The sequence below is a fragment of the Euprymna scolopes genome, chromosome 10 (genome assembly GCF_053919585.1).
Source record: "Euprymna scolopes isolate OS-2025 chromosome 10, ASM5391958v1, whole genome shotgun sequence".
NCBI classification, from domain to species: Eukaryota; Metazoa; Mollusca; class Cephalopoda; order Sepiida; family Sepiolidae; genus Euprymna; species Euprymna scolopes.
Window position 1 is genome coordinate 59,381,093 of NC_136491.1, and position 14,625 is coordinate 59,395,717.

The window sequence follows — 14,625 nt, forward strand, 5'->3', positions numbered from 1 at the left end:
TATTTTACATGCTCGCATATGCTGGATGATATTCATCCAGCATATGCAAGCATGTAAAATAGACATTAAACCAAATATAATTATGATGTTTATCATCTTATACTTTTATCTGGCATTATAATTACTTATCCAAAATCAGCTGTTTATTCAGCAATTCACAATGATCAAATTTTAACTTTGTATAAAGCATCCAATATTCAAACAAACTTTAGATCAGCACAAAATCATCGAATATTTTACATTTATAGATTTGCCTGAAACAAAAATCAACCAAATTCTCCGAAAGTTTTAAATATTCATGCTACCCTGTATTTATTTCTTGCAGTTTCATGTAAAATGTGTTTTATGTTAAAATGTCTGCATGAGGCAGTTATTAAGTTACTTTGTCATTGAATTTGAATTTTTCTAGTAATTATAAAATGAAAATGAGCCATCAATTTAATTATTTCAATAAATCAAAACTATTGAAGCAACAAAATGAATAAAAAAAACATTCAAAATCAAGTCTAAAATCATAAAGTAAATGTTTTAATTTTTAAAAGATGCAATCGTGAACATTGACAAATTTTTCAATATGGTCATACTTTATTTTACAAAAGTGTTGCATTCTTACAATCACATCAATGTAGACAAATCCTTTATAAAAATGATTTAAATTCACTAGATTTACTCCACATTTTCCAGATATATTGCTTTTATTTAATAAAACAACACTTGTATTTATTTCTATTCACTTTAAACATAGGCATTAATCATCAATGAAGTTGTTTCAAAGATTAAAATGTTTGGATTTACACGATTCCTGATCTCTTTGTGTATTTTTTTTTTTTTTTTTTTTTTTTAGGAAACCGATAGCCAATTCCGTTATATTGCTTTAGAACTCTGCATAGCTACTTTGGAAGATTTTGTAGAAGAAAAGATTTCTTTTGTCAAAGATCTTGACCCTTTATTATTGCTTCATCAAGCAATGGCTGGCATTGCATATCTGCATACATTGGATATTGGTAAGTAGACACTGACATGTTTAATTATTTTTGTTTTCAGTGTGTGTGTGTGTGTGTGTGTGTGTGTGTGTGTGTGTGTGTGTGTGTGTGTATACATGTGATCATGAAGAAGTCTTAAATAATTCATAATTATATTCTTATCTTGAGCATTTAACATATAACCTGTCCATCACTTAGAACTGATTGAATTTTTATCCATTTTGTCAGTCCTTATCAACAAGAAACACCTGAAGAAGAAGAATCCAAATAATACATCTTCAAAAAAATTCCAAAACCTTATTATATGTATCATTTGTTATTGTTTATGTATTGATTTTTTGTGTATCATTTGTTATTGTTTATGTATTGATTTTTTGTGTATCATTTGTTATTGTTTATGTATTGATTTTTTGTGTATCATTTGTTATTGTTTATGTATTGATTTTTTGTGTATCATTTGTTATTGTTTATGTATTGATTTTTTGTGTATCATTTGTTATTGTTTATGTATTGATTTTTTGTGTATCATTTGTTATTGTTTATGTATTGATTTTTTGTGTAACATTTGTTATTGTTTATGTATTGATTTTTTGTGTAACATTTGTTATTGTTTATGTTTATGTTATTGGTTATTTATGTATCGTTTGTAATTTATGTATCGTTTGTTGTTTATGTATCGTTTGTAATTTATGTATCGTTTGTTGTTTATGTATCGTTTGTTGTTTATGTATCGTTTGTAATTTATGTATCGTTTGTTGTTTATGTATCGTTTGTTGTTTATGTATCGTTTGTAGTTTATGTATCGGTTGTTGTTTATGTATCGTTTGTTGTTTATGTATCGTTTGTTGTTTATGTATCGTTTGTAGTTTATGTATCGTTTGTTGTTTATGTATCGTTTGTAGTTTATGTATCGTTTGTTGTTTATGTATCGTTTGTTGTTTATGTATCGTTTGTTGTTTATGTATCGTTTGTTGTTTATGTATCGTTTGTAGTTTATGTATCGTTTGTTGTTTATGTAGGCACCGCAAAAACTGGGGGGGGGGGCAGGTAAGTACTTTTTGACGGACTGTCTTTTTAAAAATCTACCAAAAATCAGGTAATTATCCAATCAATACGAAATGTTCAGAGATTATTAAGAGAAGAATGAACTTTATAACAGTGTACTTATTTTTCATAAACAATATTTATATATATATTTTGTTTTGCTTACAAAACCCCCCCCCTTGTTTTGAGGGGGTTCCAAAGTTGCTTAAAATAATCATCTGAAACTGAACAAAACATATTGTGTTGTTGTAAGGGACGGGATTATAGATTAAAAAAAAATTTGTTTGCATACCTTATTTTGATGTCTGAATATCAGAACTTCGATTGTGTTTAATTATCCCGTTTTTGAGTTTTGAAGTGTGAAATTCGGTGAATATGTTAAGCAAAATAGTTAATTTAAGCAAAAAAAAAAACAAAACTTTTTTTAATATTTATACGAAAAAAGCCATTTTAAAATCTTTGATAAATAAATTAACAATTTCTTTTTAGCAAGTCGAATAATGCATGACCATTATTAAATAGGTCATGCTTTGAAGAATCGATACAAAAAAAAAATTCGATAAATATTGTGCCCTTTGTGTTAAAAATATCATTATTTTTTCGATCAAGTTTGGAAACATTTGCCGCCTTTCGACTACGGTGGACCAAACGCACTAAAATAATTTTTTTATTCTGCTTTAAATTGCCCCCTCCCCATTTTGGAGAGCCTGGCCCCACACACATACACATTAAAAACCAAACTCATACAAATGGTCACCCATCTGGTACTGGCCAGCCTCAGCGTTAATAATACATTGAAATTTTCGTCACTGAAAAATAAGTTTTTTTTGCCTGTTTGGTCTTCCGTAGTTTGCTTTTTATCAAGTACAAATGTAAACAGTAATCAAATCGATTCGAAGTAACTGGTTGCCTATATGAATAAGTGGAATTATTTGAAATCCAGATACTTATATTATAATATTTTTGCATATTCTCATAGAAAATCACCCTAAATCTTAGTTAGACAAGAAATAAACAAATTAATTCTTTCAAAAACCTTTTTTTTTTTTTTAACTATTTATATACGTTTTTTGTGCCAAACAAAAAACGCCAATTGTTAACTTTTTGGGAAAATTTAACATTTAAAATTTAATTAAAAATAGTAGAAAAAGTTTTACATTATTCTGTTTTCTATATGATAAAATTCAGGGTTTTATCTTTCTGGAAAAAAAAAGTTACTCAGAAATAATGGATTTTAATAAATGTAATTTCGTTTTAAAAAACAACTTGATTTTTCGGCCAATTTTGGTGGTGCCTATATTTATGTATCGTTTGTTATTTATGTATCGTTTGTTATTTGTGTATAGCTTGTTATTTGTGTATCGTTTGTTATTTGTGTATCGTTTGTTATTTGTGTATCGTTTGTTATTTGTGTATCGTTTGTTATTTATGTATAGCTTGTTATTGTTTGTGTGTATTGTTTATGTATTGTTTGTGTTGATTGTTTGTGTATCATTTTTTTTTCTGTATTGATCGTTTGTGTATCATTTGTTATTATTTATGTATTTGTGTTGATTGTGTATCGTTTGTTATTGTTATGCTGATGGAGAAAATGTTTGGATAAAATAAGCAAAATCTTTTAAACAAAGACATAAAAAAGTGGATAAAGCAATTCAACCAACTTTATTGCACATTGAGATTTTTAATGTTTCCTTTTTTTTCTTCGTTTAAGACCATGCTCTTTTATTTTCTCATTTTTATTCTTCCCTTTACCTCATCACTTATGTCAGTTTTTGTACAGATTTTAAAATAATATATTCATATATTTTTAAGCAAGTTTTTTTTATACAATCCACCTTGTTAATTCATTTGATTCTAATCACTTTTCCATTCAACATTTTTATGTATACAATACAATACTGTACATGCATGGTAATTTTTGTGCAAGATAGTATATAAACTATAGTTTATATGCTATCTTGCACAAAGATTTACCATCTACCATCCATGTATCATTTACTAATTTATGGACATTCCTTTTGTGGTATTCTTCCTTGCAGTATTTTTGCCTTGATTTTCCATTTTTATTCATTTATTTTCTTTATTTTATTATCTAGTTCACCGAGATATAAAACCTCATAATGTCCTTATTTCAAGTTGTGGCAAGAAAGAAATGCATGCAATGATTTCTGACTTTGGTTTGTGTAAAAAATTAGCTCCAGACCGTGGCTCCTCCTCACGCAGTTCTGGAGTAACTGGAACTGATGGCTGGATTGCCCCAGAACTTGTTGCTGCGTCGGATTCTCAAAAGACTGTAAGCACTTCATCTATTTTTCAGTTCATGCAAAGAAGTAATGTTTTGAAATAAAGAATGTTTAAACTGAAAATAGCTTCTGATGATTAACCAGGATGATTTTGTATATTTCTTGCTTTTTGAACATAAAAAAACACAATCCTGTTTAGATGAGCAGCTTGGCAACAATTTAGTGAAGTCAAAAATAAAAACATTAAGGAAAATAATTCTACTAAAAATTTTTTTGAATCTACTTGGCAAAAACATACACCTGCATATATTAACTGCAACACTAAACCTATGTCTGGTCATTGCCACTTTGCAAATTGTCAAGATTGAGGTTGAAACTTTAAACACATTTTTGCTTTTGTAGCCACATTGAGAGTAGGCCATTCTAGGATGAGAAAATGCAGAGACCTTGAGATCGAAACTGGAGAAAAGACAACCCAAGAAAATTTGGATGCAAGCCTTTCTCCTAAGGCAAGCGATTATGCTTATCGAAAGAGTTGCATCATCAGAGAACAACATTGTAAGATGAGAAAAGGAAATTGATTTTATAGTTTTATTTACTTAGGAAAACGTTGGCTTAATTTTATTTTGAAAAAAATTTGGTTGCCATATCTGAGTGATAACAATTGTCTATACATTAAATGGAATTTACCGTTTACAAACTATTTGCGAAATATATAACACTTACAATACTAATCGTAGTTCTGTTTCTTCTCAAATTTTAAAAACCAATCAATTTTTTTTTCTAATTCATATTAAGAAAATTAAAACAACATTACACGTTTTTTTCGCCTCAATGTAATTTTTATAATCTATCTAAATGAAGCTGTATGACTGTGTAAAAATATTTAACTGATAAACTCTTAAACTACTGATCACATAACACTGGAATTAACAGGAAATAATAATTATACAATAAGGATGAAACAAAAATTTTACTAGTTATAACTAGTAAAATTTTTGTTTCAATGGATGAAATGTTGGCAAAATGTTCATTTCAACTTGCCCACATGCGTAAATTTATTCATAGTTTGAAATGGTTTAAATATACATCTCTCTTATCCAGCGATAGCTCTAATAGTATGGAATGTGACTGAAGTGCTAAATGTTAAAGTGTTGATTCTAGCTGATGGTACCTAAGTAATTTTTTAAAATCTTTTAAAATCAGTGCTTGGTACAATATAATATTCAATAGAAAACTGGCTCTATAAAATACGGAATCTGCATGAATTAAAATATCATATGTAAGCATATTTTATGACCAGGCAAAGCCAGATGTCTCCTCCTAGTTATGCATTAAAAATTTCTTTTCCTCTTGTCTCTTTGTCCACATATGGGGTTAACACCACATAACAAGTTTCTTCCTTCCTGCATTTGTCACCTAATCAGCATCGTCTTTCTCTATCAATCTGCTTGTTGATTTGGCAGCTTTGGTTCATAGTTTCTTATTTATAAATTTTATGAGATTAAAAAAGACAGATACTTTAGTATTTGTGATTTATAAAAAATAAAATAAAAAAAAATAAAAATAAAACCTCCCAGGCAACACTAAGTATTTTTGCCTAAATTGATCTGATTAAGAGTAGCAAAAGCATTTTAAGGTGGAATTCAATTCAGAAATAATGCTAAACACTCTTCCTTTTCCATTTTCATTCTAATCATTGGAATTTTTTATCTTCACCCTTTTTGCTTTCATCTTTTTCTTTTAAATAAAAAAGCAACTTCTTTCTTTAAAAATCAAAGTTTTTCAAAAAAAAAAAAATGAAAATTTGTATCTGAATTTTCTGCATTTAACAAATTGTTTTTCTATTTTTTAAATTTCAGACCTGTGCAGTTGACATATTTTCTGCTGGTTGTGTAATGTATTACGTTAAATCAAAAGGCAAACATCCATTTGGAATCAGTTTGAAAAGACAGGCCAACATTATGGCAGGTTATTATTGTTTAAGTGAAATGGCTGATGAAAGTAAGTACGCTTTTTCTCGCCCATCCTTTCTTTGTTAATTCTGTGTTGGACATATTTGGAATATTTTTGAATTGCGGAGCAAATGTATTTTCAGCAACTGAAAGCAACAACTATAGTATGACACTATCTGACGTTACTAAAACATCACATAAACAAAACATGTATATTAAGTTCAGATTAACAATTTTTTTTTTTTTTTTCATAAAAAACCCCCTCCAAAACAATTGTATTGTATAAGCATTATATGTATGTAGCAAGATGTATTTGAACATGTCATAGTGTATTCAGCATTAGTTAATGTGGGAAGTTGTAGATATGTTAACAGCTGATTAAGGATATCACACATGCAATCGCAAGTTAATGTGGGAAGTTGTAGATATGTTAACAGCTGATTAAGGATATCACACATGTAATCGCAAGTTATATGGAGAAAATCTAACTTCAGTGGTCAGCTGTTAATCAGCTTGATCTGTAATTGACTGCCATTCTTTGTTTTTATTTTATGTAATGTTGTAATTTAAGCAGTTAAACTGTTTATATTTTTTTAATTTGTGATTAATTAAAATAAAGCCTCATGTAATTATTGTGAAATAGATTTATGGATCAATATATGTTTATGGGGGGAGGGGTCTATATGACCGTGTATATATTGTACCAAATTAATGTATGTTGTGTTATCGCTAAATCATTTTATGTATCCTTAATCAACAGACCTTATAAATGTATCCATGTAACGTGTTTGTTGGATAACAAACTGTTGTCCTCGAATCCTTAATGTCTATTTTACGGCCTGTGATTCATCTAGGTGTTGGTGCATATGTGCGTGTCAGAACATATACACGTAATATATACATGGCGACATACCTGTTTCTCCTGTTTGTTTTTTTCTGGGAGGTTCATCAACCATCCTTTGGTGATCTGGAATCTGTTTAAAGGAACCCTTCAAGACATGACCCAAGACGATGTGAGATTTTATGTACTTTATTCACTCAGATATTCGTCATAGCAAAAGGGGTGATCTACGATCTTTGGCTGGGGGGGGGGGGGTTCTTCTATGCTTTCATTCTGAGACTTCTCCTCCCTCATGGGAGACCCATTTTTAGACCGTCTGGATCCCTTGATGTCCCAAATCCAACTGCCAACTATGCTTACGCAAACCAGAACACGTAACATGTGACACGTCACTTCCAGTCTCCATTCACATCTTCTGGTTCTAACTTGACCAGTCACAGGGTTTAACATGTTGTCACAGCATGACTCCAAATCTCTGTTGTCCACTCATCGCTAGATAGATGAATAGTTATATAGACAGACAGATATTTAGATAAACAGATAGACAATTTACTGCTTCTGTCCGGCTATTCTCTAACATATACACTTTGATTTTAATTTGTATTTCCTATATACAAAAATTTATAAATTACTCCTTTTTCATCACATCTCAATATGACAGCATATGCAATCCCTTTTTATGCAATACCTTTTTATGGGATTGATTTTCTTTTACGCATCAGTTCCCATTAAATCACTCAAGTTGGGTCAATAGTTTAATGGCTAAGCATTTGAGAACTGACCAGGTGTATAAATCAATTGCTAGGAAGAATAAATCCAGCAACACTGACGATTACAAAGGATTTAGCAACAGATGATCTAGCAACACTGACAATTACAGATGATTTAGACCAGCTATTTTATTGCAAAATACTTTTTATTTAAGAACTGCTGAAGACATTGAAACACAAATTTTATGTTTTGTCTTTAATTAATTCTGCAATTTTATTTTATTTCATGTTTCCTTTGTCTTATCGTAATCTTTCAGAAGAATTTTGTTAAAATCTTTCATTCATATTTTAATTGAATGATCTGTTATTATGTAAGATTTTGTTAACCAAAAAATCTTTTATTCATATTTGATTTGGTGATCTTTTATTATATTAGATTTTATTAACAAAACATCTTTTATTCATATTTTTCATATTTGATTGGATGATCTGTTATTATAATAGATTTTGTTAACAAAAAAATCTTTTATTCATATTTTTCGTATTTAATTAGATGATCCGTTAATTTAATAGATTTTAACAAAAAAACTTTCATTCATATTTTTTTTGTACTTAATTGGATGATCCGTTATTATAATAGATTTTGTTAACAAAAAATCTTTTATTCATATTTGATTGGATGATCTGTTATTATATTAGATTTTGTTTCCTAAAAAAATCTTTTATTTGTATTTTTTTTGTATTTGATTGGATGATTTGTTATATTAGATTTTGTTAACAAAATATCTTTCATTCATATTTTTTTCGTATTTAATTGCATGATCCTGGTTTTTGTTTTCTATTCTCCTTTGTAAAACTTTAATATGTTCTTCAAAAACAAAAACTGGCCCCTTCCTTACTGCCTTCCTAAATTAAAACAGTCCAGTTAATAATATTTCGTTTTTCCTTTGCAAAACTCATTTTCTGCAAAGCCAAGAATGAAAACAACAATCCACCAAAAACATCAAACCAAGCTCATGATTAAGAAAGGAAATAATAAAAACAACCAAACTAAAATCCAAGAATGTTTATTTGAAGAAATAAACCAGATTTCACGAGACCCTGTCGGCAGGGCATCAGAATATGCCGACTGCCCCCCCCCTATAGAGAGAAGTCCCTCAATGGGGCTACCTGTTGGCCGTAGGTAGCAACCCGTGATGTCTTGGGATGGATCCTGGTGGTTGAACAGCCCATGACTAGGGAAAAAAAAAAGTTGTGGCCCTGCAACACACCACTTCAGCCTTTACCTCGACTAGACGTGAGGTCAGAGAGGCCCGATCTGATCAATCAGCTAGTCATGCCAAACCCTAACACTTACACTGGCAAATGTTAATTACAACATCAAAAAAAAAAAAAAATCAAGTCTAAAGATAATACAATATCTTACTCTTACTACAAACACAGGCAAACCAAATAAGTGTTAGAAGGCGGTGGCAAAGGTCAATCAGTTGCTGAGATAAAACCACACAACTGTTCCCTATCCAATGTTTCTCTTAAACTGGGAAAATGAAACTAAAGGAGGAATCAGGAAGCGATGGCACAAACTCAACCGATTGAGTATATCTTTTTTGTATCGTTGGGATGAAAGGGCAAATGGGTTTGCCCCTTAACATCTCCCACATTTGGACTCCAAGGAGGGTGGGGAGTAAGAGAGATGAAAAACCAATCAACTATACATGGATCTAATAATTAAAAAAACCCAGAAAAACCAAAAGGACTCACTCTGATGTTTCAGATGTCACCAGCTCAGACAGTGAGCAAGGATTTAATCTGAACATATTGACAAAGAAAACTTCCCAAGATTCATAGTTATTGAAATGTTGGAAGGAAAAAAGGCCAGCGATCTGTCTCCATTCCTAATCCAAAAAGTATTAACTCAAAATATCAATCCTAAAACAGTTAAAAAAATGAAAAATGGCAACCTACTTGTTACAGTAGACTACAAAAATGCAAAGAACCTCCTAGGAATGGAAAAATTCCATATTCATAAATGCAAGACTTTTGCTCATGAAAGGTTAAACACCTCAAAAGGCGTCATAAGAAGCCATGAACTAACCTTAGCTACAATGGAAGAAATCAAAAATGTTCTAAGAAAACAGGAAGTGATTGATCATGTCCAAATCAATATAAAAAGGAATGGTCAATCCGTACCTACAACGACGTATATACTAACATTTAATACTCCTAAAATTCCAAAAAGAAGTAAAAAATTGGATATACAATTGAAAAAGTGGAACTATATATACCAGCCCCCTTGAGATGTTCTAAGTGCCAAAAATATGGGTACTATAAAGAAATTTGCAGAGAGCACAAAACATGTGGAAAATGTGGTCTAAAAGAACCCAACCACATGGAAAATGAATGCCCCAATGAAAGTAAATGCTCAAATTGCCTGGAAAACTATCCAGCATACTCCAAAACATGCAAAACCTTCAAAAAGGAAAAAGAAATTGTGGAAGTAAAATACAAAGAAAATATATCCTTCCCTGAAGCAAGGAAAATGGTAGATTCCTACCAAAAAGTAAACACCTATGCAAACATCACAAAAAATTCAAGCCAAACTAACCAGATAAACTACTAAGAGTCACTCAGTAAACTAGTTTCTGAACTCCAAAATCTAATTGAAACTTTAAAAGCAAACCAAACTGAAACTAACAAGAAACAAATACTAGTATCCTTGAAAACTCAATTAAGTGACCAAAACCAAAAGCAAGCTCTAAAGAGCAAAATAGAATCCGATCAACAAAAACTACAAATAAACCAAAGTGATAGATCCAAGTCACGAACAAGGACAAAAGCAGACATTAAACACACAATATCAAGAAAGATGGAAGCAGAACAGGGAAACACAAAACCCCCCTTCCAAAAACCCAAATAAACAAAAAACAGAAACAGTATTAATTGAAAATGAAAATAAATGTGAATTAATCAAGATCGAGAGCCGGGAAGGACACATAAGACAGAGCAAATCAAAAAGCCCCAAACCAAAACAAAAAAAAACTCCCAGCAAGATTGCTCAGCTGAGACACAGACACTAACAAGAGACACACACCCTACATCCAAAGAGATGGTGATAGACGAGAACTAAAAAAAGATAACTAAACCCAAAACACCCAAATAACAAACTAAAATACAAAACATGACACACAGAATCATACCGGATAGAAATAGGACAAATAATATAATCCAGTGGAATTGTCATGGTTTAAATGAGCTCATCAATAAATTACTCCCATTAGTAGTCTGTCTCCAAGAAACCTTTATGAAATCAGATGACAATATAAAAATTAAAAACTACAATCAGTATAACTATATACACAATACTGGACACAGAACCTCTGGAGGTACATCAATCAATATATTAGAAATGACATACCCCAAAATCAAATACAACTTAATACTAAACTGCAGGCTACTGCACTCCACAAAACCATCAACATTTGCTCACTATACATACCCCCCCCCCATCACAGAAACAAATCTGAGCAAACTAATACAGCAACTTCCCTGGTGCTACCAGATCAGGCTGTCTATTGGCTTTCTGAGACGAAATGCACCTATATTGATTTCTGTTTTCGTTTTCTATTCTCTTTTGTAAAACTTTTATGTTCTGCAAAAACAAAAACAACAGCCCCTTCCCCCCTCCTTTCTTTTTCCTTCCCTACTTCCCGGTCCTGGATATGACCTTAAACTATATCCGATGGTGAGGCCCCAGTTTGCGGGCTTTGGAGCCACCCTTTAATTGCCATTGCTCCCAGGTCCACTCTGACCCGGAGTGGTAGTACCTGTTAGGGTCCCAACTATGGGTTAAATAGAAGCCAAAAAAGACAAAAAAAAAACAAATATACTCTATTAAAAAATTGTTCTTCAAAATCTGATCAGTTGACAGGGCCTCAGAATATGCCAACTACCCCCTGCAGAGAGTAGAAGTCCCTCAATGAGGCTATCTGTGCCCTTCTCTTTCACCCTTCTCTCCTCAGCCCCTCACTCTTAAAATTCACTAATTATTTCTCTTGCTTTTTCGGTAATAGTCAACTGACATACTAGCCCTGTCAGTGGGGCATTAGAATACGCCGACTGCCCCCCTGCAGAGGGTAAAAGTCCCTCAATGGGGCCACCTGTTGACTTTGGGTGGCATCCCGTAAGGTTTACAAACAGAATCCTGGTGGTTGAGCAGATCATGTCCAGGGTATTTTAAGGACATGAGATGCAACACACCTCTTTGGCCCTTACTTAAGACGGGCGGTTGGATAGGCCCAATTCAATCAATCAGTTGGTCATGTCTAGCCCTAAATCAGACAGACATAACAAGAAAATATGCTCGCACTTCCCACACTATACAATAAACTGATTTAGAAGCGGTGGCTGGAGGGTCAATCAACTTGCTGAATAATGAACTAAACACAGCTGAAAAACTAAAATTCTTACTGAAAACGAGGCTTTCAGAAAGAAATTGAAGAACCACAGGTGCTTGAATCCACCAGCAAGAAGAGTATACTTTTCCTGTATCCCTGTTGGGTTGAGGCGAATGGGTATACCCCCCCCCCAACACTTCCCATATAGGACTCTGAGGCGGGTGGGGAGCAGGAAAAATGAAACAAACCAAATATATTAATGGAAGGCCATAGCGCCTCAAAAAAGAAACCACACCAAAGTATCTGATGTCAGTAGTTCTGACTCTGAAATAGAGCTTGATCAAAAAAACCAAAATGTTCCCCGCGTCATAGTTATAGAAGCAACTGGAGGGGAACCAATAACCAAAATATCTCCATTCAAAATTGAAAAGATTCTATCTAGCATAAACTTAAAATGGTAAAAGAACAAAATAATGGTACATTACTTCTTGAAGTAACCAAAAATATGCTGTTGAAATTTCTAAATGGAGACGTTTTAACAATCAAAAAGTTAAAATTTACCCTCACAAATCTCTGAACGTTAGCAAAGGCGTAATCAGGAGTTACTGAATTATCACTGTGCCCTTTGGAAGAAATTCAGGTTAACCTACAAAAACAAAATGTGACTGACGTTAAAAAAGTCCAAATTAATAAACATGGCGAAATATTAAAAACAAATGCTTACATTTTAACATTCAATACTCATCAAACCCCAAACAAAATTAAAATAGGATATGAAATTGTAAACGTCAAACACTACATGCCAAACCCACTCAGGTGTTACAATTGCCAGAGATATGAACACCATCGGGACCGGTGTACCCATCCTCCAGTATGTGTAAGGTGCGGAGATAATGAACCTCATACGGATTGTAAAAAAGAGCCGAAATGCATTAATTGCCAAAAAGGCCATAGCGCCAATTCAAAAAGAATGTGACAAATGGAAAGAAATCAACAAAATATATAAAAAATATTACATTCCAAGAAGCAAACGATCAGAAAATGTAAAATATTTTGAAATACCAAAAAAAGAACATACAGCAAACTACTGAACAAAATTAACAAAAGTAAATTCCCTCAACATTAAAATCGAGGATATTATTAACTTAATGAAATGAAGGAGCTTAAACCTGAGGATATTATTAACTTAATGAAATGAAGGAACTTAAACCTGAGGATATTATTAACTTAATGAAATGAAGGAACTTAAACCTGAGGATATTATTAACTTAATGAAATGAAGGAACTTATGGAAGAATTTTAAAAAATAACATATGGAAGAATTTTAAAAAATTATAAAACAATTCAACAATGAAAAAAAAAGATTCTATAACTGAACAAAACTCTCAAGCTAAAACTAAACCAAAAAAAACTCATAAAACCCCAAAATACAACACCCATAGAAACATCTCCACTTACAGAGGAAAAAAACATATCAAAATATGCCCATGAAGAGAAAAGAAATAAACCTCCACTCAACAAAGAAACTAAAACAAAACTATCACGCTTAACTTCCAGATCAAGAATCCCAACACAAAACAGATTTGAAGAAATGGACATAGAAGACCGAAGGTCTGATACCAATGACAAATAAAAAATAATGCATTGGAACTGTCGCCAATGACAAATAAAAAATAATGCATTGGAACTGTCGCCAATGACAAATAAAAAATAATGCATTGGAACTGTCGCCAATGACAAATAAAAAATAATGCATTGGAACTGTCGCCAATGACAAATAAAAAATAATGCATTGGAACTGTCGCCAATGACAAATAAAAAATAATGTATTGGAACTGTCGCCAATGACAAATAAAAAATAATGCATTGGAGCTGTCGCCAATGACAAATAAAAAATAATGCATTGGAACTGTCGCCAATGACAAATAAAAAATAATGCATTGGAACTGTCGCCAATGGCAAATAAAAAATAATGCATTGGAACTGTCGCCAATGACAAATAAAAAATAATGCATTGGAACTGTCGCCAATGACAAATAAAAAATAATGCATTGGAACTGTCGCCAATGACAAATAAAAAATAATGCATTGGAACTGTCGCCAATGACAAATAAAAAATAATGCATTGGAACTGTCGCCAATGACAAATAAAAAATAATGCATTGGAACTGTCGCCAATGACAAATAAAAAATAATGCATTGGAACTGTCGCCAATGACAAATAAAAAATAATGCATTGGAACTGTCGCCAATGACAAATAAAAAATAATGCATTGGAACTGTCGCGGTTTAAAAACAAATATGAACGAATTACTTCTACTACTAACACAAGAACACCCTGCAATAGTATGTCTTCAAGAAAGATTTCTGAAACAAGAAGACAACATTAATATTAAGAAATACGAAATTTTTAAGTATACTCATAACTTTGGGGGAAGGGCCTCCAGGGAGTAAC

General features: G+C 31.8%; 1 protein-coding gene across 2 annotated transcripts in view; it reads left to right on the plus strand.

Moving 5' to 3' along the window:
* Positions 1 to 14,625, plus strand: part of LOC145285998 (serine/threonine-protein kinase/endoribonuclease IRE1-like) — a 266,385-nt gene that overhangs the window by 222,017 nt on the left and 29,743 nt on the right. For both annotated transcript variants that reach the window (XM_080134591.1, XM_080134590.1), the window contains exons 16-18: positions 845 to 1,004; positions 4,124 to 4,320; positions 6,133 to 6,274. In XM_080134591.1, the coding sequence (XP_079990717.1) occupies positions 845 to 1,004; positions 4,124 to 4,320; positions 6,133 to 6,274 (499 nt within the window). The remainder of the gene's footprint in view (positions 1 to 844; positions 1,005 to 4,123; positions 4,321 to 6,132; positions 6,275 to 14,625) is intronic.